The sequence below is a fragment of the Arvicanthis niloticus genome, chromosome 1 (genome assembly GCF_011762505.2).
Source record: "Arvicanthis niloticus isolate mArvNil1 chromosome 1, mArvNil1.pat.X, whole genome shotgun sequence".
NCBI classification, from domain to species: Eukaryota; Metazoa; Chordata; class Mammalia; order Rodentia; family Muridae; genus Arvicanthis; species Arvicanthis niloticus.
The window spans coordinates 109,955,145-109,979,382 of NC_047658.1; the positions used below are offsets into that span (position 1 = coordinate 109,955,145).

Here is a 24,238-nt window from a genome sequence, read left to right on the forward strand (position 1 = left end):
TGCCCCTTGCCTGCTGCAAGGCTTGCCCTGCTCTGGTTCAGGTCCCTCCAGGGCTCTGGATACCGCGTGCCCAGGATGTCTGGCCAGCTCCCTGGCAGCATGGCTGCTCTGCCCCGGCAGGGGATCATCATACTCACCTATGTGCTGGCGGCCCTGGAGCTAACGTGTCTCTTCATGCAGTTCTCCATCTTACCAGTGAGTAACACCCACACTCCTCACCAGGAGCCGCACACTGTCTTCCTGCTGGGCAATGGCAGGGAGCGAGGTGGGATTTGATACTGGATCAGCTCAGGAACCGGACCCATTGATCACCCCATCACCACCACTCTGCCCTTCTTAAAAAAGAACCCTCCTCCTGTAACCATCCTCCCTTGCTGCCCTGTTCTTTCAGAGCATCTCTGCCTGACCCCTGCTCAGCTCCTGTCCCAAAGAGCTGAATGCAGTCCCAGTTCTTTCTGACATCATGTCTGTCCATCCCTTTGTCCTGCTGGACATCCTCTCTGTTTTCTTATGTCCACACTAGATAGCTTATCCCAAATTACCCATTCCACTGGTTTCTCTCCCACCACCAAAATATGAGGACAGGAACTTGATCTCACAAGAGCCTTGCTGAGCTCTACCTGGATGAGGGAAGGGTGAGGCAGAGTCACTATTGACCACAGAGCGCCCACTCACACCTTTTGGGTTCATTCCCACTTTTCACTATCATTTAGTCACTCAACAAACGTTTATGGAGTTGGCCCACAAGGTGGCAGCGTCTGAGAGAGCTTAAAACTCAGAGGTTGACTGTCCATCTCCTCTTTCCGTCTAACCTGGATCCACAGACCACCTTTAAATGATCCCTCAGAGATTCTCAAAGCCCAAGCTAGCTGGAGTATCGGATTGAGGTTGGTTCTGTGCTAGGCTTGGGCCCTACTCAGCATATGGACCTGGCCCTCAGTATGGTCAGTGGGCCAAGCTAGGCAGAAGGGAGATGCCCAGGCACACTGGAATTTGGATTGAAACCAAACTCTGCTCACATTATACCCCAAAGTCCAAGGTTCAGGGCGATAAGACCAAAAAGAATAATCTAAATCCTGGCTCTCTGGTCCTCCACTCCTCTGCTCCCTGGAGCCCAGAGAAGCAGAGCTGACCTTGTGGACAGCTGGGATGTGGGTTAGAGGTAGCTCTGGCCTTTGTCACCATTCTGGGAGTGGCAGGCACTTCCAGCTCAGGACTCCACTGTTCGTCATCCCTCCCAGGTCGAGCAGAGCTCTGCTCTACTCATACAGCACGGGTCCCAGCCCAAGACTCCTTCCTGAAATGTGGGGGCCTTGCTTCTCATAAAAGGAGGGTTGGTACCAGGACCTGCAGTGGCTCCCAGAGAGAGGCCTTGGTTGGTCAGCCTATCCTTAAAGGACCAACAGCTGGTTCTCGGAGCTGGCGGCTGATGGGGTTTAAGTGGTGATGGCTTAATAGTTACACTGTGCAGTGCAGGAAGAAATGGTTGGGAGTGAGAAAGGTTGAGGGTACTGGGAGTTTGAGAGTACATGGCAGATGTGGGGTCAGGAAATTTTGGTTGAGAAGGCAATGTAAGAGTGAAGGACTGAAGGCAGACAGAAAAGCAAGGGCACTGGGGCAGTGCTGAACCTGCAGCTACAGAGGAGGCATTGAGGTCCCAGGACCACACCCGTCAGATGCTGAAGATTCCACGATGGTTAGGGAGAGCTGAGGAGAGGTGAGAAGGTGGCAGTTCTACAGCAGGTGAGGGTGAGAGAAAGGAATTCAGAGATGACACTGGGACTTTGGACCCAATCCCAGGAGGACAGAGATGCTGCCAGCAGTGGAAAAAAAAACAAAAAACAAAAAACAAATAAACAAAACAAAACCATTAGGGAGCTAACTGACTAAGAACACTGGCTACTTTTACAAATGATGGGGGTTTGATTCCCAGTACCCACATGGTGGCCCACAATCACTTGGAACTGTAGTCCTCAGGATATGATGCCCTCTGTGACCACTACAACATATATGGTGCACAGACTATGTGCCTGCAAAACAACCATACACATAAAATAAAATGAAAGAGAAAAAAAAATGTAAGAAACAGTGGTCAAGGAGCCAATCAGGATTGAGATGGGCAGATGCTCGGTGATTGCTACACTATGCTGGAGATGATTTCAGACATGGTACAAAATAGAGGAGGGGTATGCTGGCAGTGGGAAGATGCCTGGGGCTCTGCGGGGAGGAGGTGGTGACTACAAACTCTCCAAACTTGAAAGGAAGCTAGCAGAGACCAGTGACAGTCTAGGTAGGAGACCCAGATCAGTCTAGACACAGGGTCACGGAGAGAGAAGCAAGCCACCTGAGTCAGGTGCCAATCAGAGGGCCCTGCTGGAGTTGTCCTGAACTGACTGTGTGAGGAGAGAGGAATGAGGAAAAGTAGCTGCTTCAGGCAAGGTGGGAGAGAGAGAGAGCAGCTGGAGCAGGCACAAGGCTCTAAGGAGGGCTGAACAAGAAGGCACTAGGAAGAGTCCTTGTCGAATGACCTTGTTGGAATGGAGGCCTACCAGGAAGGCCTCAAGACAAGAAAGGGGAGCTGAAGGAGTACTATCCTTGGCATAGGGCTGAAAACTCAGGGAAAAGATGGTGGGCCAAGATGATGGGAAGAGAAAGGGAAGAGGCACAGGTTTGGAGGGAGACAGTACCCCGGACTTCTGAAATGCAGTTGAGGTGGGGATAATATCCTGGGGTCCCAGGACTGCTTGGGTTCTCTATAAAGGCTCTGCCATCTCACTTCTCCTATCAGATAGTCACACACACACACACACACACACACACACACACACACACACACACACACACGAGGGGCTGAGTCCTAAGGAATTCACAGAGCAGACTGTCTTGCTGGGCAGTGGGCCACATCCCAGAGGTTATTAAGGAGTTTGGGGGCACTTGCTTGCTGGCCAGAGGACAATACTATAAAGCTTTGAAGACAAAATATTGAGGATGGATGTTGCTCTGTGACCCACTTGAAGTGTGCCCTGCAGAGGGGGGTAGGCCAGAAGTCTTTGGCCAAGGAGGAAGAGCAGAGTCCCCTTGGAAGGCCTCCTCTCCCATGACATTATTCTCTGCTCCTCCCACCCTTATCTGCCTAAGGAGTCCTAACTCCAGACCCTCCTTGTCTTTCAGTATCTGTCCCGGACTCTGGGCTTAGATTCCATCTCCTTTGGCTACCTACAGACGACCTTTGGAGTACTTCAGCTGCTGGGTGGGCCTCTGTTTGGCAGGTACAGTATGTTAGGGATCCAGGTCCCTCAACCCACAAGACCCTTTACCACCCCTCAGAGTCTGGGTCCTAACAGGTCCTCACCATCCCTGTTCAATGACAGGGCAGATGCAGGAGAGGTCCAGCCCCTAGTTGACTTGCAAGTATCCTTGGTGCCACATTAGTGACACCCTGAACTCTAACTAGTAGGCCTACCACCTTGGTGGAAGCCCACACACGTGCCCACATACTCCCTGGGTAGTCCCTCACCAGTGTCCCAGCCTATCATCAGACCTGAGTGGAGAGTGAGGGAAGGGGCTCCTGGCTGCTGGGAACTGACCTGCCCTGTGGCCCCAGGTTCGCAGACCAGTATGGGGCACGAGCAGCACTCTCACTCTCCTTCCTGGCTGCCTCTGCTCTGTACCTGCTCCTGGTGGCCTCCTGTAGCCCAGCCCTGCCTGGTGTCTTCCTGCTCTTCGCGTCCCGCCTACCCTCCGCTCTCATGCACACACTTCCAGGTAGGGACTGGTGGGTAGACCTAGCTCTAAGTGGGTAGAGGGGAGAGATGAGGTTGTGGCTTCAGGTAGGGGGCAGGTAGCCAGTGAATGGGGTAAGAGTGGTGGTCTCAGGATGGAGAGATGATGTATGGTCTGGGGCGGGCCAGATTAAGAGTGGAGAGGTTTGTAGAGATGTGACCTGGATGGAGGGTACTGTGGAGGGGCTTTGGGAATATGGTCTGGGTGGAGGGGCTGTGGGACGTGGCCAAGTTGAAGGAGCTTGGGAACGTGGCCTGGACCCCTGGGTAGGCTCTCCACAGTGAGGGGTCATATCCAGCTCAGCCCCTTCCCACCCGCAGCTGCCCAGATGGTCATCACTGATATGACAGCGCCCACAGAGCGGCCCACAGCACTGGGCCGGCTGGGTCTCTGCTTTGGCGTTGGAATGATCTTAGGCTCCCTGCTTGGCGGGACCCTTAGCACTGCATACGGGTAAGTGACCTAGCAAGATGGGGAGCTGGGAAGTCATTGGGCAGGTTGCTCGAGCTCGGACAATCGGACCAGCAGCATCACCTCTCTTGAGACTTGGTTTCCCCACCTAAATCACAAGCGTTTGGGGACCAGCCAGCCTGCAGGGTGGATGGGGCCTTAAGGTGGCATCGCCACCAGGGAGTGCCACCAGGGGGCGCGACAGTGATGTCCATGAGCCCAAAAGTGCCGCGTGGGGGGGGGGGGGAAAGAAGCTCACTATGTAGGACCCTAGCTTTGTCCTCGAGCTTCTCACCTGGCCCTGTCCTGAGAACTCAGCTCCTTTTTCCTCCCTGGGAAGATACCCCAATACATGATTCTAGGATGGTCTGTGTGGGTTGTCCCACTGCAGGAGACAGACCCAGATATCTTTAAGTAGCTGAGAGCCTCTTGGGAGAAAAGCCTCGCTGAACTTAGGGCGTTCCCTCGCACCTTGCCCCAAACCTCCTGCACCACTCCAGTCAGACCTTAAGATTCAACCAGCACCTGCCTGTTATTCACCCCAAAACCACATGAGCTGTGGCGCTGGGACAGGTGTCTGTCAAGGGTGTGTGCTCCTGGATAGAGCTTTCCTAGAGCCTAAATTTTTGTGCTTTAGAGGGACACTTCTGTTGTGACAAGGCTTTCTTGAATAAATAATGCCAGTTATAGGTTCTCAGAGTTTCGACTAACTCCCCAAGCCAGGGCCTCCTGAGGGCTTGTAACCTGGGCTCCCCAAATGTCCTCAGACCAACCCCAGTTACAGTAGAGGAATCTGGTAATGCCTGAGCTTAGAGATCCAGGCATGGGCTGACACCATGACCCCATTACAGTGTGGTTCCAAGATGGTCTGTGGTGGGCTCTCCTTTCTGTCTGTCCCTTCAGTGGGGACATACACAGCTCGGCAAGAAGGTCTGCAGGGACACATGGCAGGGCCCATTGACATGGCTCTGAATGTCCTCTTAACACGTGAATGGGAACCTGAGGTTCTCTGCTCAGTAGTGTCAATTAAACATCTAATAAGTACCCCCTGTGGGGTTAGATTCTGGGGCACAGTAGAAAATAAAACAGTCTAAGTCTCTAGAATGTCTGAGAAATGGGTCTAGGGTCCTAAGAAAATGACCAGCAGGGCAAAAGGTTTCGCTTCTGCTCTTGCTTTCTTGCTCCTGCCCTTTCCTCTAGCCCTTCCCCCTCCCTATTCCCCTCCCCCTCTCTCTCCACATGCTCATGGCCAGCCTCTACTTCTCTACTCTCCTTCTCTCTCTGCCTTTCTCTGTCTCTACTATCCTCTCAACTCCCCTCCCCGTGCTCTATAAAAAAAAAAAAAAAAAAAAAAAAAAAAAAGGGTTTCACCTCTGCAGAAGGGGGGCATAGTCACACCTAGTCAAGCAGGCAAGCCCACAGCTAGGGATCTTCCTAGGATTTTACTCCTAATGCAGAGGGGTCCTGTGCCTCACTGTGAGTGGTCAGAGCTCCTCAGTCTGGTGTTTTTATGTTGAACTCAGTGTTCATACGTGATTGGCTGATTTAAAGCAGTGTAGCTGATAAGCACGATGCAATTCTGAGTAGAATTCCTGAACTTGAGCACATATTTTGATTTCAAGAAGTGATAGCCCTGGGGGAATTTGGGTTTGGGCCAAGCAGCTTCTTTACTTTTTTCTTTATCTTTTCTATCTAAAAAAAAAAAAAACAAAGAAACACACAACACACACACACACACACACACACACACACACACACAAAAGAACCCACAAAAAACCCCCACAGGGGTCTCACTATGGAGAGCCCTGGCTAGCCTGAAACTTGCTATGTGGGCCCGGCTAACTTCAACCCCACAGAAATTTATTTGCCTCTGCCTCCTAAGTGCTGGGATTAAAGGCATCCACCACCACATCCAGCTCTTTTACAGTTTTTTTTTTTTTTTTTAAATAACGTTTTGTCTTATTTAGTGGGTTGATAGAAAAGACGGTACATTTTCCACAGATGTTATAAAGTTGGATTGAAGATACGGAAAGAAAGAAATCAGGATTGAGGTGTGGGGGAGGGGATAGGTGATTGTCAGAATTTCTAAGCAGGTGAATTTTGACCAGAGACCCAGTTCAAGAAAGGAGTAAGGCAGGTCAGCCCAGGGTGTAAAAACCCCAGGGTCCAGGGAAGTGAGGTAGCCTAGTGGCTGCAGGGGCCAAGGAAGGGGAGGAGTCAAGCCATGGAGGGAGAAAGGAAGAGCACACACAGGGAGATGGGGGTGGGGTGGAAATGAAGACTCAGCACCGTCCCAGTAAGAACAGTGACTGGACCAGAGATGGCCATGGGGTCGGGACAAAGAACAGATTCTTGCCGGTTTCTGCCCATGGATGGGAGGGAAATGCAAACTCAAGTGTCAACACTAATCATGCGTTCCTAACTGGGCTTGTCCTGTGGGGTCTGAACTGCTGAAGGTCCCATTGGGAACTGTTAAGCCAAAGGACTGTTGAGGAGATTATACCTGAGCACCTCTTCCAGTGGTGGACAGTAATGGGCACGTCCTCCAGGGTGCCCTGGATGTTCCTGGCCTTTCAAGTTGAGGGCCTTGCAGAGAACAGGGACCTAAGCTGCAATAGCAAGTCCCAGAAGGGGACAGAGACTTGTCCCTGTGGCCTCTGTGTTGGAATTCATAGGTGGGCCATAGGAAAGGAGGAAAGAACAGGAGGGTCAGAAAAGGAAGACTATGGTTGTGCAGGGGAGAAGAAGATGTAGGCATCCAGGGGTAGGCAGTATCCATGGGGTCACCCTCCTGCCGCCAGAGGTACATTCCCTCTTACATGTTTTCTTACCAGTGATGTGGATGCTGCAGGGGTGACCTCACCCTCAGGTACCGAGCAGCCCTGCTGGGGTACAGTCACTGCCAGCCACACACTGTCCACCAGCAGTCTGCCCATCCAGATCCTTTCATACCCTTTGTTCTCACATGCATTTTCTATATCCCAGCCACTGACTCAGAGGACACCACTGGCTCCCTTTTCCCTCTCAGCTGCTCCCAAGATGCTCTTCTCTGCTTCACCGCCCAGGATATTCTATCAACCACACTGGCTGCTTTTATCCCAAGATCCCTTTATAACCAAGACATTTCTATAGAAAGCGATCGACCTCAGCATTTTAATTTAATGAGTTGGGGAACTGAGATCTAAGAAAAGAGGCAGTCCAGTGCCCAGACCTGGGGGCAGTGCACAGTGACAGTGGGGGTCTTCAAGTTGTTTCATGTAAGACGAAACCCTCATGATCAGACCTCAAGCTGTCCAAAGTTGTGGGAGGTCCATGGAAATTTCTCTCTTGTGGCTTATGGCTGAAGGGTCTGTCTTTGTCCCATTCAGCCACACCCATAGCCAAGAAGCCCTCCAGGATTCACACAGCTGTGTGATTGTCCCTCACCTGTTTGCACGGAGGCCTAGATATTTAACCCATTTGCAGTCACTTCTCATTTCCATAGAGGCCAAAGAGGCATCCCTAAGACCCAGACTTCCTTCCCTAGCCTTCTACCTTCCACCCCACCTCCCAGCACCCCCCCCCCTCCACACCTAAGCCTACTCTACCTGACACCTGACTTTGCCTCAGGCAAGAGACACCTACCTATACCTTACCCTCCTCTTCCTTGATGGTAATCAAGCCCACATAGGGGGCTCCCTGTCCCCTGGCTGTCTTCTGGGAGCCTGTCCTCTTAGAAGATCCCAACCATGCCCATCTCTGAACCCCAGGGCAGCAGGTGGGAGGAGGAAGTGGATTTGGCACTGGATCCTGCAGGGGCGGGCACTGGTGTAACTGGTTTAGGACAGCCTACTGCTCAGGACCAGGAAGCTGAGCTGCCCAAGGAGAGTCCTGAGCCCAGAGCCACTACCCACACATCAGCATTTGAGGGTGGTCCTATGACTTATCACCCTGAACCCCCACATCTCACAGCCTGGGGTCGGACTTGGGGAGGGTCCTGAGCCATTGGCTCTCAGGGCCCAGTTCAGATATTAAGAATGTGCTCTATGGCCGGGCGGTGGTGGCACACACCTTTAATCCCAGCACTTGGGAGGCAGAGGCAGGCCGATTTCTGAGTTCGAGGCCAGCCTGGTCTACAGAGTGAGTTCCAGGACAGCCAAGGCTATACAGAGAAACCCTGTCTCGAAAAACAAAACAAAAAACAAACAAACAAAAAAGAATGTGCTCTAACCTAAGCACATTTAGGGCCATGGTATGGGGCCAGAGAGGAGCTGGGGTGCCTGTTAATGGAGGCATAGTCCTGTAAACAGAATGTCCTGGTTATTTGAAAAGATCTAGGGGTTAAAAGTGGCCAGAGCCAGGAAGATGGGAGCAAGTCCAAAGGGGCATTTGGGGGTGTTGAGGATACCCTTAATATTGTCTCAGTATGGAGCACAAGACCTATGTAGTCCCCAGTGGCCATATAGTAAAATTCCTGCTATTTGGGGTACTGGTCATTTGGAAGCAGATAAGCAGTGAGTGCTTTAGGTGGTTCAGGGAGACCAGGCCTGGGGGTTGGGGATGAGGGCTGCCCAAGAGGGACAGATTTCATTCTTTTGAAGATAGAGCCATCAGGTTTACTGATAGGAGAAGACCCTGGGAAACAATGAGACATCTAAGTTCAATCCTGAGGGCTGTGGAGGTGAAGTCAGTGACCAAGATCTGGGGCAGCAATGACTGGCAAATGGGTCAGCCTGTAGACGGTCCCTGTAAGCTAGTAGTATCCGACTTTTCTAATGCTGCAACCCTTTAATACAGTTCCTTACATTGTGGTGACCCCCAACCATAACATTATTTTGTTGCTACTGCATAACTGTAAATTTTGAAGCTTTTGAAACTGCTACTGTTAGGATTCATAATGTAAATATCTGAAAGAGTTGTTTGACCCCCCCCCAAAGGGGTCGCATTTCACAGGTTGAGAATCACTGCCGTAAGCAAAGCTGAGGTGGTTACCAGCCTCAACTGTATCACCTCTCCAAACCCAAGCTTGCAGGTCCCATGGGGTTCAGACAAGGAGGCCCTGGGGAGGGCAGAGCAAACCCAAGGGGAGGTGGCCCAGGGCCACAGCAAAAAGAGACTTTCTTCACCTGTCCCAGTAAGGCCGTCTAGCCTATCACTGGCCCAGCTGGGCCTGTAGCCTAAGAGTCTGGGCTCTAAGTCACCCACAAAGAGGAGGAGTTTGAGCCGTCGCCACCAGGTCTGGTAGGGCTGCAAGGTATCTAGCCCACAGACCCTGAGGGTCAGGTTGCCCGAGATAACAGTGGCCACCTGCAAACCCTCCTCCTGGATACCAAATGGCTTGTGACCCCTGCTCATACCCAGGAGATACCAAACATTGGTTGCAAAACCTTATCTGGTCCCTGAGGCCTTAGCGCACAGGCCTTTCAAAACCAGGAAGGAGGGGAATTATTCCTCACCCCTCAAGTCTTCAAAGGCTCCTCGCCCCTCAAGTCTTCAAAGGCTCCAGGCAAGGAGAAACTGGTCATTTGATTGGAGTCCTATGTCACAATGGAGAGGTGGGAAAAGGAGCTGGGAGGGCGCTCAGGGCTAGAAAGCACTAGGTTGAGCTGACTCAAAACTTGTCTGGGGGTTATAGGAGACTCCCACCTGTAGGATTTTGTTTTCAGATATACCTTAGCCACCGGGCTTGAGGGCTTGGCACATACGGAGCAGGTGGTGCAGGTGAGTTTCTCACTGAGCCCCAGGCTGGGTGTTCAGTGGTGCTCTGGAGTCCCCTGGCCCACTTCTTAGGAAAGATACCACATGCACACTGGCCTTTGAGTTACGAAAGACAAAATGTGTAGCTGAAGGCCTTAAGCCACACCTGCACGCTAGCTCCTGGCACCAAGAACCTTGGCTCTACAGTCCCCTCTCAGAGCCGCGGAAACACTGGGCAGGAGTCCAGAATGGTGAGGAAGGAATTACCATCCTAGAACACAGCAGGAGCCCAAATAGGGTTGGGCAGAGTCTAGGCCAGGCAGAGGGCCAGGGCCACCCTCAGTGGTACAAACAGGCCCTGAAGAAGAGCAGCGACTCCTGTCTGATGAGCTATGGCTGCAGTGCCAGAAGCCTCCCAGTGGCTGCCAGTGTGGGCAGCCAGACTCCAGGACAGCCAGGAGAACTGTAGGAAGAAGACAGTCAGGGCTGTGGTCCAGCCCTCATTTGCAACTGAGGAAATGCAGTCGGGTAGCCAGGGCAGAGACAGGAACAGTGTCCATGGAAGACTCCAGTTCTCTGACAGAGGTAACCATGTGCCTACGCATTGAGTTTCCACTCATCCAGTGGATGGAAAGACGGGGCAAGGGACAATGAGAGGCTGAGCTGATGTCCTTGAAGTCTTGGCTCAACTTAGAAAGAAGAGTAAATGTACTAAGTATGGTGACACATGCTTTTATATTTTTATTCTTTACCTTTGGATTTTTGTTTTGTTTTTGAAACAGGGTCTTATTATGTAGCCTTGGCTGGCCTCAAACTCACAGAGATCTGCCTGTCTCTGCCTCTTCACCACTATGCCCAGCTGGTACATGCCTTTAATCCCAGCACTTAGGAGGCAGAAGCAGGTAGATCTCTGTGAGTTCTAGGCCAGCCAGGGCTACATAGCAGGTCCATGCCTCAAAATAAAAGAAAAGAAAGAGAGAGAGAGAGAGAGAGAGAGAGAGAGAGAGAGAGAGAGAGAGAAAAGAGAGAAACAAACAAGCAGGACCTGGGTTAAATTCCCAGCTACCACATGGCAGCTTACAACTGTAACTCCAGTTCCAGGGAATCTAACACCCTCACACAGATATGTATACAGGCAAAACAACAATGTACATCAAATAAAAATAAATTATTCATTAAAAAAAAAAAAAAAAGAGCTGGCTGGTAGCCCATGCCTTTAATCCCAGCACTCTGGAAGTAGAGACCCACAGATCTCTGCATTTGAGGCCAGCCTGGTCTACAGAGTAAGTTCCAGGACAGCCAGGGCTACACAGAGAAACCCTGTCTTAAAAAAGAGAAAAGAGCTGGGCAGTGGTGGCGCACGCCTTTAATCCCAGCACTTGGGAGGCAGAGGCAGGTGGATTTCTGAATTCGAGGCCAGCCTGGTCTACAGAGTGAGTTCCAGGACAGCCAGGGCTACACAGAGAAACCCTGTCTCGGAAAAACAAAACAAAACAAAACAAGAGAAAGGAAAAGAGAGGGGAGGGGAGGGAAGAGGAGAGGAAGGGAGGGAAGGGGAAGGGAGAAGAGGAGAGGGAAGAGGAGGAGAAGAGAAAAGAAAGGAAAGTAAAAAGAAAAGAGAAAGAAGAAAAGACAGAACATAAGAAAGAAAGAGAAGAGGTAGAAAATGAGGCACAAAATGAATCCAGGAACCTGTGCAGTGTGACCTTGCACCTGTGCAAGTCAAAAGGCGGGACCCTGAGGGGAAAGCTCTTTGAATTACATTCTGGGGTGCGATAACCTCAAGGCCCTGAAGAGATGTCACAATATCCCGTGATCTTGAAAGCCCTAGGGTTTAGCTGCCCTACAATTTTACTTCTTTTTAGGTTAAAAAAAAAAATGTAAGATATAATTTTAGCCAGGCAAGGTGCGTGTCTTAAGCAGGTGAGAGTCAGAAGCAGGTGGCTTCTCTGCAAGTCTGAAGCCTGCTGGGTCTACACAGCAAGTATTACACCAGCCAAGGCTCTGTAGACAGCCATTACTAAATGTGTGTGTGTGTGTGTGTGTGTGTGTGTGTGTGTGTGTGTGTGTGTGTGTAATTTCTTTCTTTACCTACTTGTTTTTATTTATTATTTATTTATTTTTAGTTTTAGTTGGGTTTTTTTTTTTTTTTTTGAGACAAGGTTTTTCTGTGTAGCTCTGGAACTCAGAAATATGCCTGCCTCTACCCCCTAAGCACATTTATTTTTATTTGTGTATTAATGCCACATGTGAGTGTGAGGGCAGAGAAATCAGAGAAAGGTGTCATAGCCCCTGGAACTGGAGTGCTAGGCAATTGCGAGCTCAGAATTATACTTGGGACCGCTGAAAGAGCAGTGAGGAGTCCTAACTGCTGATCCATCTCTCCAGTCCCCTGATTTTTTTTTCTATTACATCATGTGTGTGTGTGTGTGTGTGTGTGTGTGTGTGTGTGTGAGAGAGAGAGAAAGAGAGAGAGAGAGAGAGAGAGAGAGAGCGCAAGAGTGACCATGTGCTACAGTGTGCTTGTCAGAGGACAGTGCACAGGAGTTGATTCTCCTGTTCTAACGTGGAGTCTGGAGCTTAAACTCCAGGTGCCTTCCTTTACTCTCTGAACTATTTCACTGGCTCAGAGTTTCACTCCTAGGCCCCAGTACTGGGGATTGAACTTAGGGCCTAGCATACACTCGGCAAGAACATCAACACTGAGCCGCACAGCCTCACCTCCAGTGTTGGCCTTCCTTCTTGCCTATCCTTTCAGTGTTTTGTGTTTGTGGAGCCCTGAGCCCTGAGCGAGTGGCACCTCAGCTTTCATAGGCAGCAGTCTATTCAGACTCTGGGAGACTTGTGGGCTTAGGTTCTCCTGGGACTCCGCAGAGTATTCCAGACTCAGGACTTGTATTTTCAGGGAAATACTGACTTTTTGGTTTGCCGGTCACCACTCAGAAGACGGGATCTGAGAAGGCGCTTAGCACCTATTACAGACCCTCATTTGTCAGTGACTACTAAAATACCATCATGGGTGGCCACATGAGTGCTTCCTGGAGCATCTAATTTAAAAAGCAGGTTTTTATCCCCACCTGGCCAGGCCTCATGCAGTGATGGTGGGGCTTCAAAGACCAGCCCCCAAAAGAAAGGACTCTGAGGCGGAGCTACTGAGGAGGGTGTTCCTCCAAACGTTAGCCATCACTTCCTGTCAATCCTATGGGGCCTGAGGTGGTCTCACTCTGGGGTCCAGGAAGGTGTCCACTGAGGAACCGCAGCAACCAGAACGAGATGTCCAGTTGCCCTGGGTGGGTAGGGAAACACCAAGGGGGAGTCGCCAGCCCCACACCAAAGAGAGCTGTTGAGAACTAATCTCTGTTGACGGCCCCCGATAGTTTCCTTGTTACCTCCTGCCTGCAAGTGTACATAAGGATCATTGCAAAGCTACCTGTGTGTGCCTATGTGTTTGAATATGGTGTGCCTCTGTGTGAGGGAGACATGCTCTGTATTTATGGTAAGCACATGTCTGTGTATGCATGTGCACACCTGTGGCTGTGATGGGGAGGAGTGCAGGCAGCTTGAACTGGCCTTGTTTGGTGGCTTCAGGGCTTTTCTCAGTCCCCAGCTTGCACTCACGTCCATCCAGAAGCCTGAGCAGGTTGGGGCTGCTGAGATCTGGAGCGATACTTTGGCAGTCCGCATGAACAGCCGCTCACATTTACCTGCCGGACCCTCAATGCAGTGTCCAGCCTAGGTCTATCTGCTCGTGAGATCCAGATTCTGAACATACAGTAAAGAGTACCATGCTGAAACCAGGGGGCTGGCTGGGGGAAAGAGCCCATGTAGTGTTCAGGAGCGCAGGCATCAGAAGAAAAGAGTGTTACAGGCTAGGGTCCTTGGCTAGCTTAGAGAAATCTCCACTCAGAGGAAAGGTTGGGCTGGGTGCTAGAGGAGACTCTGAAGTCTGAACAACCTGTCCCCACGTGCCTGTGTTTCCCAGAGGGGCAGGTTCCACTGAATAAGTTGGGTTATTCCATGACTCATTGTAAGGCATCAAGGGGACAGCGAGTCTCTGGCAGGGAGGAGGGTTTCCTAATCACTCATTAGGGACCTGAGACACAGAACCCAAACTCCCCCAGCCCTGGCATGCACTGCTCCCTAGAGTATAGTCAAGGGTCTTGTGAAGGAAGAAAGTTGATTTCTTAAAGACTACCAAGTGCCCAGCCCGTCCTCACTGGGAGGGGACCTTGCACCTGGTCTCTGGTCTCTAAAGCTGTCCTCAGAGATACCCACAAGCCTATCTGACCCTGGGGAACCTGGGAACCAACTGCACCCTGAGAAAGGCCACTTACCTCCCTCAGCAGTGCAACCCTCCCTCCGGACTCTGGGACAGCTCTGCTCCACCCCTCTCCCTACCCCCACCTCTCAGAGCCTGGGGGGGGAGGGGATGGCATGCTGAGGCATTCTGTCATTTGTTAAATGTGCTCTAAGGGATCAAGTAGCAGGGACCTTAGTAGGTGAGGTCTTGATGGAGCCGAAGGAGCAAGGTGGGGGTGGGGGTTGCTTCAGCGTGTATCTATACAACAGCATACCATATGACCCAGGCTGTGTCCTTAGGATCCAGTGTCCTGCCATCCTGGCTTCTGTGGTCACCCTCCTAGGAGCTGTCCTCAGCTTTACCTTTGTCCCTGCTACCACCAAGGAGGCCAGTGTCCAGTCAGCCCGTCAGGGTAAGCCCACCTGCCCACAAACTGGGCCAATAGGTACCACTTTGCCCAAGAAGCCAGAATCCTGCTACTGGGGATGGAGGGAAGACCTTTTAGACAAGGGGTTCAAGGGACTCAAAGAGGGGATGGGATCTCCTCTGGACTTCCTGCTGCAGATTCCTGGTAGGACAAGCTGGGCATCTTTACAGGACTCAGGCAAGCCAAGGCCCTGAGCAAGGAGACAAGTCTAGAAAAGCCAGAGAATATACGGGACACAGGGGTACAGGGTGGCTGCTAGTCTCTGAGGTGCTGAGTGTCCAGAGCCATGTGAGGTTACTGGCTCAGTGGATGGGAAGGAAGTGAGGTACAGAGAAGGCAAATATAGGCCAGGCTGCCTCTTGAGAAGGGTCGGTCACCTCTGTGCCTCTGCCCAGTGACTAACATGGAGACTAACCCTGGAGACTCTTTAGGACAAGAGGTTATCATCCAAGAAGAAAGTGTAGGGCCCCAGGGGACACCTAGGCATAGCTGGGAGCCCATGGCTGAGAGTGTCCTGGGTATGAAGGCATGCCTCTCTGGCTACTACTGCCTTCCAGCTGGACTGGGAGCCACCACCCTTATCAAGAAGGCTGATGATCTAGGAATGTTCTAGCAGAACTACCTGATGCCAGGTGCATCTTTTCCTGAACACCTGGTTGGCCAACATGTGGCCCATTGTCCCTCAGAGGCTGTGGGAGAAGGCTGCCAAGAGAGTAGTCAGCTCTAAGCATGGGGGACAAGGCTAGAAGCCAGAGCCCCACAACCAGTGTTCTGACTGATACCCCCTGGTGACCAGGTGGAACCAAGGCCAGTGTATTTGACCTGAAGGCCATCACCCGCCTGCTGCTGCTACCTAGTGTGCTGCCTGTATTCCTGGTCAAGGTAATCTCTGGCTTCCCTTCAGGTGAGTCACACTCCCCAACCCCCACTCGTGTCTACAGTCTGAGATGACCAAGGCTGGGGACCCAGATCTAGGTGATGCTCTGTTCTGCCTAGGAGTCCTTATTGTCCAGTTACACCTGTGGGGGCCTCCAGCACACCCTGTGAGAGTAGATTTCAGCTGTGTGCTAGCACAAAGGGAGGAGAAGGGAGTCTGTGTTCTGTGTCCCTGCTGTGCTCTGGGTCCCTTTCTGAATTGCCACCACAGGACCTCACACACAGCCCACAGAATCCTGCTCATCTTTAAGCCTCACCACTCAGGCCTGGCTTCGTGAGGTACCACATAGGTCTGAGAGGCACCCAGATGCTGGAGATTCTTTCTCTAACCATATGATGAAGGAACACAGGACCCCATATACAGTCTTCCCAGCTTTGAATGTGCCATAGTGAGACTATTGTTCAGAGACCACCACAGTCTGAAGGTTTTGTTTGTGGTACTGGTAATAGAATCCAGAGCTTCACAAAAGCCAGGCAAGGGCCCTACCACTGATCTGTTCTCCTTATGGCCTCAGGGGTACTAAAAATCCCAAAGCTTCAGCTCCTTCCTGACCCAGAAGCTCTGTGGTTGTGACTGAAACCCCTGGCAGGGCTGGAAGGGGCCACAAAGAAGCTGCTCCCCTGCCAGCTGGAATAGGGTCCACCCATCCATCCAGGCTGTGTATTTCAGCTCTAGTGACTGGAACCTGAGAAACATACCCCCTACACACACACACACACACACACACACACACACACACACACACACACCTACATGTCAAGGGCCTCTGAGGGCTCCCATGACTTTCTGGGTCCCCTGGCACCTTGTAACTCACATGAACTACTTCCCAGCAGCCCCCCAGGGAGTCACCTTCTATAGAATCCCAGGTGGTGTTACATGTCCTCTCTAGTCAGGCAAGTCCCTGGCCAGGACACAGGAGGGAGATGTGTGCTGCACTGGGGCCTGGCACCACACCACAGTTGATCTGCTCCTCTACCCAGGACTCTTCATGGTGACGTTCTCCATCATCTCTATGGAATTCTTCCAGCTGGAGGCTGCACAGGCTGGCTACCTCATGTCCTTCTTTGGGATCCTCCAGATGGTAAGTGGGCATGAGTAGAGAGTGCTGCAGGCCAGGGAGGACTTGCTTTCCCAGTATCACTCTCTGGGAGACCTGCCTGAGTGGCCATCCTGGCTTCCTCCTTAACCACCTGGGAAAAAGGGGGTCCTGTCTTGAGTCACAGAGTACCCATGGAGAAACACACAGAGAGAGAAAACACTTACCTCCTGGCTTTCCATCGTACAACATGTCAATCTAGTACATGCCTCAATGAGGGCCAGTAGACAGGACTTGGAGGGACTGAAGATACAGAAATGGTCGTGTTATGATAGGGTTCTGTCTAGAGTCAGCGTCTGTCCTCCCTAGCTGGGTAACATAGCAAGTTTCCAGGCTCCATTTCCTTTCTTAGTCAAGTGATACTAACTACAATGCATGTTCCATGAAGTGGCTGGGATGTCATAGGAAGATCCTGGGCACTCACGAATCTCCTCAAGAGCAAGGCATAGTCATCTAATATGCTATCCCTTTGGGAGCTAGGAGCTTCTGGTTGCTGGGCGGTCAGGGGTACCCTTGGGCCAGTTTGAGGTAGGGGTCAAGCATCCTCTCAGCCAGCCCCTCAGGGCCCCTTAGCTCCAAACCCAAGGCCAGCCTAGTCAAAGCCAGCTACCAGCTCCCTGGTTCCTATTAGCATTTGACCATACCCTAGGTGGCAGAGACAGGTGGTGATGTATAGCCATGGCAGGTGGTGATGTACAGTATGACTTGACTGTCTAACCACTGGTGCACAGAAGTAGCTCTTCTGAGACTAGCAGAGGAGGGTCCAGATTACTCTGGAAATTTGGTGGCATTCCTGGAGCCTCTGGGACATCTGTTCCCTGAGTATCCATGCCCAAAGCTGGCCTACTCTCTGGCCAAACCCCCCCCCCACACACACACCAAGGACAAGGAAAGTCTCTAATCTGCACCAGCAAGAAATGTCACACTGTTGGGGATAAAAGAAATAAACAAAACCCACAATACTGACCCATGGCTAAGCAGACCTTCATTCAAGACAGATTGTCTGCTGGGAATATAGCTCAGTTGGTAGAATGCCTGTCTATCCTGTACAAAGCCTGGGTTCTATCCTCAGCACTTCATAAACCAGGCATGGTGGTGCAAGCCTGTGATCCCAACACTCAGGAGGCAGAGGCAGGAGGATCAGAAATTCAAAGTCATCCTTTACTTTACTGCAGAGCAATTTTTAGTCTAGATTGAGCTACAAAATACCCTTCCTCAAAAACGAATGAATGAATGGGCTGCTTGCCACTTGCTTGCATCCAGACCACACAAGCCTGTACTCATTTGAAGTCCAAGTCCTTGGAGACCCTTGGAGACAGATTCTTCTAGGATCTATAGTTAATGTCCCCCGAGGCTGTGACACATTAGTTTGGTAATCCGGGATTGCTACAGAAGCTTAGAAAGAGGAGTATGACTTAGGAACCTGGCACAAGGCAGGGAAGGGGAAGCAGAAGACCGGGTGTCAAAGCTCTGGGCCCCAAGACAAGCAAGGAATGGGGTAAGCAAGAGGGTAAGACTGAGGGCCAGGCATGTCCCAACTACATCAGGCTGTCCCAACCATATTACCAAATTCCCTGAAGAGAAGAAAGATTCCATTCAAGCCATATCCTGCCTACTCCATATGTTCCTACAGATTCTCAGAGTCTGGGGAACTCTGGGGAGAGGAATGCAGGGAGTCCTAAGATATGGGATCAGGACCATGGCTCCTGCAGGTTTGCAGGCATACGCACACCTGCCTTGGTTTTTTAAGCCCAGGTTTCTCTGTGTGTAGGCCTGGCTGTCCTGGAACTCACTCTGTAGACCAGGCTGATCTCAAATTCAGAGATCCACCTGCCCCTGCCTCCCAAGTGCCCATTAAAGGCGTGCGCCACCACCGCCCAGCTAGCAGACCATGTCTTTTAAGGACTCCTCAAGAGAGACTCCTATGGTAGCCCTGATACCTGATTGTCACCCAGACATGTTCTAGGACACTAGCCATTCAGAGGGTACTGAGGTGGGGACAGTACAGAGCTACTAGGATAACAAATAAGACGCTGAGTAAGAAAGAGTCACTGTAAAAAGGGAAAGAACATGGGTAGAAGAAAAAGCAAGGAATGGAGGAGTGGATGGTGGGTTAGGGTCAGGGGATGTGAGCTCCATTTGGACAAAGATCCTGGTAGCACCACACAAGGTTTTGGTGACATTCACAGGGAAAAGTAGCCTGCCAATCTACTGGGAGTAGTAGGGAGACTGAGTAAAGGAGGGGAGAACCATAGGCTTTAGCTGATAGGTAGAGGGGCAGCAGCAGTGACTGCCTTGGTTAGGTGACTAGGCATGTGGGAAGCCAGAGGATACAGTTGGGAGAACTGAGGGAAAGTGGCCTTCTAGACTGGCTGACTAACTCACTGTTTTTTTCCAGATAACGGTGAGGTCTGCATGGTGTCTAGAAGCTTATTTTCAACTTACTAGGGAAGTTGAGGCTGGGGTGGTTAGTCAGGATGTAGGTCCAAGTGGCTGAGCCAGTATTAAATGCTCCCATAAAACCAGTCTAGAGAGGATTTGTTTTTCTAAGACATTGATGGTTCTGTAAGAAACAACCAGGGTCTGCCCAGCATAAGTAGGGATTGTGGCTGGACCGGTTTGGGCTCCAGAAGCCTGGGTCTAACCTCTATGAACCTTTACAACCACTGGCTCCAGCAGCCTGACAGCTCCTTGCTCTGACTCTATTCAATCTGGCCTTTGGTCCCACACACTTCCTTCTCTGGTAAAGACAGGCACTTCCTATCTGAGAAAGGAGATAGGGAGCCTCACCCTGGGCTACCTGGCCTGCTGAGTCATGTCTCTGGTGTCCCTGAGTCTCCCTGGCTGGATTCTCTTTCTGTTGTTGTTGTTGATGATGATGATGATGTTGTTGTTGTTGTTGTTGTTGAGAAGAACCTTTGCTCTGTGATCTTGTGGCTTTCTGGGAACTGCATGGCTCAGCATTGCAGTGCCTGCTGGAGTGGAGGGCCTCTCAAGGGATGCAGATGGTGAGGGTCACCCAGCCACCAGTCCAGAAGTCCCCTTCCCTTGAAGGAATTGTCAGGATCTGAGCTAAGGCCCTGTAGCCTTAACAACTTTGCCTCAGCTGCTTATCCTCTCAGTAGGTCAACTAAAGAGTTAAAAGCAGAGAGAGGAGATTCATTCAGTGTGACCACAATGGGAAGAGGAACAAAGAGGTTCAGCGACCCTCCAGTTTATCTTTGGGTCCAGAGATGAGGCTCAGGCTTAAACAGAGGGCAGGAAGAGTGCAGAGTCCTGGTCAGGGTGTGGTCCTGCCCGTCACTGACCCATCACTGTCTCCGCTCCATTCTCTCCTGCAAGGTGATCTGACAAGTTCTCAGAACTCTGGGAGGTCTCTGGGAGACAAGCTCCCTCTGTCTGGTTCCAGACTTCAGCCTTTCCCTCCCCAGCGTGAGACTCCTGGGGCAATTCCAATGCCTTGGGTTCCGTTGTTTCAGTGGTCTGATTGCCAAAGAGAGGCTCACGAGTGTGTCTTCTGGATATCTTTTCTCCTGACAGAACTCTTTCAGAAGACCAGGTCAAGGTCTTTCTATACCAGTGGTTCTCAGCCTTCCTAACGCTGTGACCCTTTAATTCAGTTCCTCATGTTGTAGTGACCCCCAGCCATAAAACCATTTTCATTGTTAGTCAGGCAGTGGTGACACACACCTTTAATCATGGCACTTGGGAAGCAGAGACAGGCTGATTGCTGAATTCAAGGTTAACCTGGTCTACAGAGTATGTTCCAGCATAGCAAGACCACACAGACAAACCCTGTTTCAAACAAACAAAAAATAATAATGATTTTTTTCTTGTTACTTCATAGCTGTAAATTTGTTACTGTTATGAATTGTAATGTAAGTATCTGTGTTTTCCAATGGTCTTAAGAGACCCCATGTAAAAGGGTCATTTGACACCCCCCAAAGGGGTTGAAATGCACAGGTTGAGAACTGCTCACTTAGACTGTCTTCCCTTCCCCTCATTCCCCCTCCTAGATGATCCAAGGCCTGGTCATTGGGAGACTGAGCACCCGTTTTCCAGAGGAAGCCCTGCTGCGATCCAGTGTGCTGGTCTTTGCTGTCGTGGGACTGGGCATGGTGAGAGCACACACACACACACACACACACACACACACACACACGCACGCATGCACGAGCATATGTGTACACACACAGCTATCCTGTGAAGCAGGTCTCAGGCCATCCTCCACACATGTCTTCTGTGTGCCCAAGTCCCTGGCCTGCCACCTGGCACTGTCCCTCCTCCCCAGCCCAGGCATCTTCCAAGGTAGAGCATTGTGGGTGGGACCTCAGGGTGGGTTGCTATCTAGCTCTGGAACATCCCCACTCAGCATGGCCCTGCCCATTGCTCTGCCAGGCGCTGATGTCCAATGTGTTCCACTTCTGCATTTTGATGCCTGGATTGGTATTCAGTCTCTGTACTCTCAACGTAGTCACAGACAGCATGCTGACCAAGGCTGTGTCCGCTTCAGACACAGGTGAGCTGTACATAGGGGGGAGGGGAGCAACTTTCAGGATTCCTCTCAATAGGCTGGGCCAGATAAGATGGGGGCGACAAGAAAAAAGAGTCCTGGTAAAGATCCTGCCCCCTTCCCAGCGCTGCTGACAAGTCCATAGTCAGTCGGGGCACAGGTAGAGGGCTTCCTGGAGGAGGCATTTGGCTTGGCTCTGATCCATTCCAGAATTTCACTAAAAAGAGGAGAGTCCAAAGGCTTTGTCCAGGCAGGGGTCAGATGAGCAAAGAAATGGACCTGCAGGACCTACAGAAGCCACTTAGGAGGTCAGCTGGTGCTGGGGTAGTGAAGAGGCCAGACAGGGAGAACAGCAGGAGAGACTTCCCAGTCTTTGACAACACAGTGCTCAAGCTTTCTGAATAGAGGGTTCAAATCCACACAGCTAGGGATATCTTCTGGGCCTGACCTCAAGGCTGTCTAGGGTAGTTACTCCATGCTGTCAGAGCAGCAGCTCCAAAGGACTGGGAGAGAAGCCTCTCTGGAAGGAGGAAGGGGGTGTTAAGGCCAGGCGAGTGGAGGGTGGGGCTGACCAGAAGGAGCAGGCCAAGCCACCAAGGCCACGTCATGCCTGTGGCACCACCCCTTAGCTTGGGAAGAGCCTAGCCTGGTTTACCTGGGAACTGGAGGTGCAGAGGAGGCAGTAATTGCCCTGTCAGTTAATGTCTGGAGGCGTGTGGGCAGTGAGAGAAACTGCACCTGAGCTTCCCCACAGCAAGCCCTGGTGTGGGTGGAGCCTTACAGGCCCTTGTCTTGGCTGAGTTGAAAAGCCTGGTTTCAGGACACACACACACACACACACACACACACACACACACCTGCCAAGTGAGCAGCAAAACTCGGCCACCTTCTGGAGCAGGACGAGGCAGGGTAGACTGGGACTCCCGGAATCTGGGGATGCAAGGTGAGATGGGGACTCTGTTAGTGAGGGCCGTCCTCTGCTCACAGCTGCTTTAACAAGGTCCTGTGCAGGCATGTCCACCCTAAGAAGCTGACCAGAGGTGTGAGATGTGGGCTCACGTGCTCAGGCGAGGACACTGGTGTCCTTAGCTTGGGACCTGTACACATCTCTTTAGCCTGCCCGCAACCCTGGCCCTGCCCTCTGAGACCCATTGAATCCACAGGAGGACGATGGAGGGACAAGAAGAGGAAGGGCCATATGAGGGGTAGTAGGGACACCATGCCCAGCTAGAACGCCAGTCCTAGAACCCTACAGTGGCTCAGGGGACGCTCCCTAGCCAAATTCACTGGCCATCTCAGTCACCGTTTGGGGAAAGTGTGAGAGCCAGCACCCTGGATGTCCTGGGTGGAGCCCAAACTATGCAGATCAGGTCTACACTAACAGGTCTGGGAGGGTGTGGACTATTCCTGACCTTTGACCCCTTTCCCAGACTCCTCCCTTGCCTGGGAAATAGCTAGGGCAGGAAAGAGGCTCAGCCCCATCCACACAGAGAAACTGACCTTGTGGGATGAGGATGATCTGCTTAACTGGGGTGGGAGGGTGCTGCAGTGGAGGGGCAGCTGTGAGGAGGATGGACAAGTCCTCTGCAAAGTGTCTCAAGCCATTTGTGAACAATGTGCAGAGCTGGTCAGGATGGGCAGAAGGCTGGGCTATAGCCAGAAGGTAGGTAGCCTGTCCAGAGACTTGCCCAGGGTCTGATTGCTATTCCCCCTTTCTCCCAGGGACCATGCTGGGCCTCTCTGCATCTGTGCATCCATTGACCCGCACTCTAGGACCCACCCTAGGTGGCCTGCTGTACCGTAGCTATGGTGTCTCCATCTTTGGCCATGTGCAGCTCATGGTGAACTTGCTCGTCCTATTGGTCCTCTGGAAGAAGCCATTGACCCAGAAGGGAGACAAAGCCCGGTGACCACAAAGCCCAGTGACCTGGCCCAGTCAGGCAATAAACTTAAGAACCTCTTTCTCTTAAGTTCGTTGGGCTTTGCCTAGATCTGTGGGTAGCAAGCTTGGGGGGTCAAGGATGGAGCCAAACCAGAAGGCTTTGTGGAGGAGGGACTACAGCTGGGCCCAAGGCTCGCTCTAGGGAGCACAGACCTGCCATTTCCAGGTCATAAATCCAGGTCGGTTTAAAAGACAGGAGCCAGTTGTGTTAGTGCAGGCCATTAATCCCAGAAATCAGGAGGCAGAGGCAGGCAGATCTCTGGCTTCAAGGTCAGCCTGGTCTGTATACTAACTAGTTAGTTCTGAGTCAGCCAGGGCTACATAGTGAGACCTTGTCTTTAAAGGGAAGAGGAGGAAGAAAAGGAGGAAGAGGAGGAGGAAGAGGAGAAAGAAAAGGAGGAGGGAAACAAGGCTTGAGGGGGAGCTGTTAAAAACCAAGCACATAACTCCACCACCACCTTCCCCAGCCTTAGAGCTGCACCAGGGACACTCACTGGCCTAGCCCATCAAGCCTGGTCCACAGAGAGAGAGTCCCAGGACAGCCAGGGTTACACAAGAGAAATCCTGTCTTGAAAACTAAACAAACAAGCAAAACACACACAAACATAATTAATAAAATGTAATTAAAAACAAACAAGCACACAAGCTGGGCTTGTTTATTAAAGGTGCACACCTTTAATACCCCAATACTTCAAAGGCAAAGGTAAGTGGATAGGTCTCTGAGTTCGAGGCCAGCCTGGTCTACAAAGTGAGTTCCAGGACAGCCAGGGCTACACAGTGAAACTTTGTCTCTAAAAAACAAAAACAAACAAGCAACAAAAGGCCCAATAACCTTAGAATCCTCAAACATCAGAACTCCACAGTCCCTAAACCGTGGGGCCCATCCACTGTTCACCTGCCACCTCAGGACACAGTGTTCCTTTAAGCCAGCAGCAGGGGCTGGTGAGCTTGGTCTTTTGACCATATAAAGATGTGGTGGGGGAGGTCCTTAGACGAATGGAATGGAAGGGTCCTGGGACCTGCTATCACTCTGCTCTTAGAAAGCCCCTCCCTCGTTCGCTCTAACAGACAATTCCTTGTAAGAAAAAAAAAAAAACAACTCTAGTACGAAGCC

The 24,238-nt window shown here is 51.4% G+C and overlaps 1 protein-coding gene across 1 annotated transcript; it reads left to right on the forward strand.

Annotated features, from left to right (window-relative positions):
* Nucleotides 1–56: 56 nt before the first annotated feature.
* On the forward strand, nucleotides 57–23,152 carry Slc67a1 (solute carrier family 67 member 1). The gene is made up of 10 exons (XM_034493631.2): nucleotides 57–195; nucleotides 3,172–3,269; nucleotides 3,605–3,765; nucleotides 4,104–4,236; nucleotides 14,509–14,621; nucleotides 15,433–15,540; nucleotides 16,554–16,654; nucleotides 20,686–20,787; nucleotides 21,068–21,188; nucleotides 22,905–23,152. Exons 1-10 carry the CDS (start codon nucleotides 76–78, stop codon nucleotides 23,090–23,092), a joined length of 1,245 nt encoding a protein of 414 aa, XP_034349522.1. The 5' UTR covers nucleotides 57–75; the 3' UTR covers nucleotides 23,093–23,152.
* The last annotated feature ends 1,086 nt before the right edge of the window (nucleotides 23,153–24,238 follow it).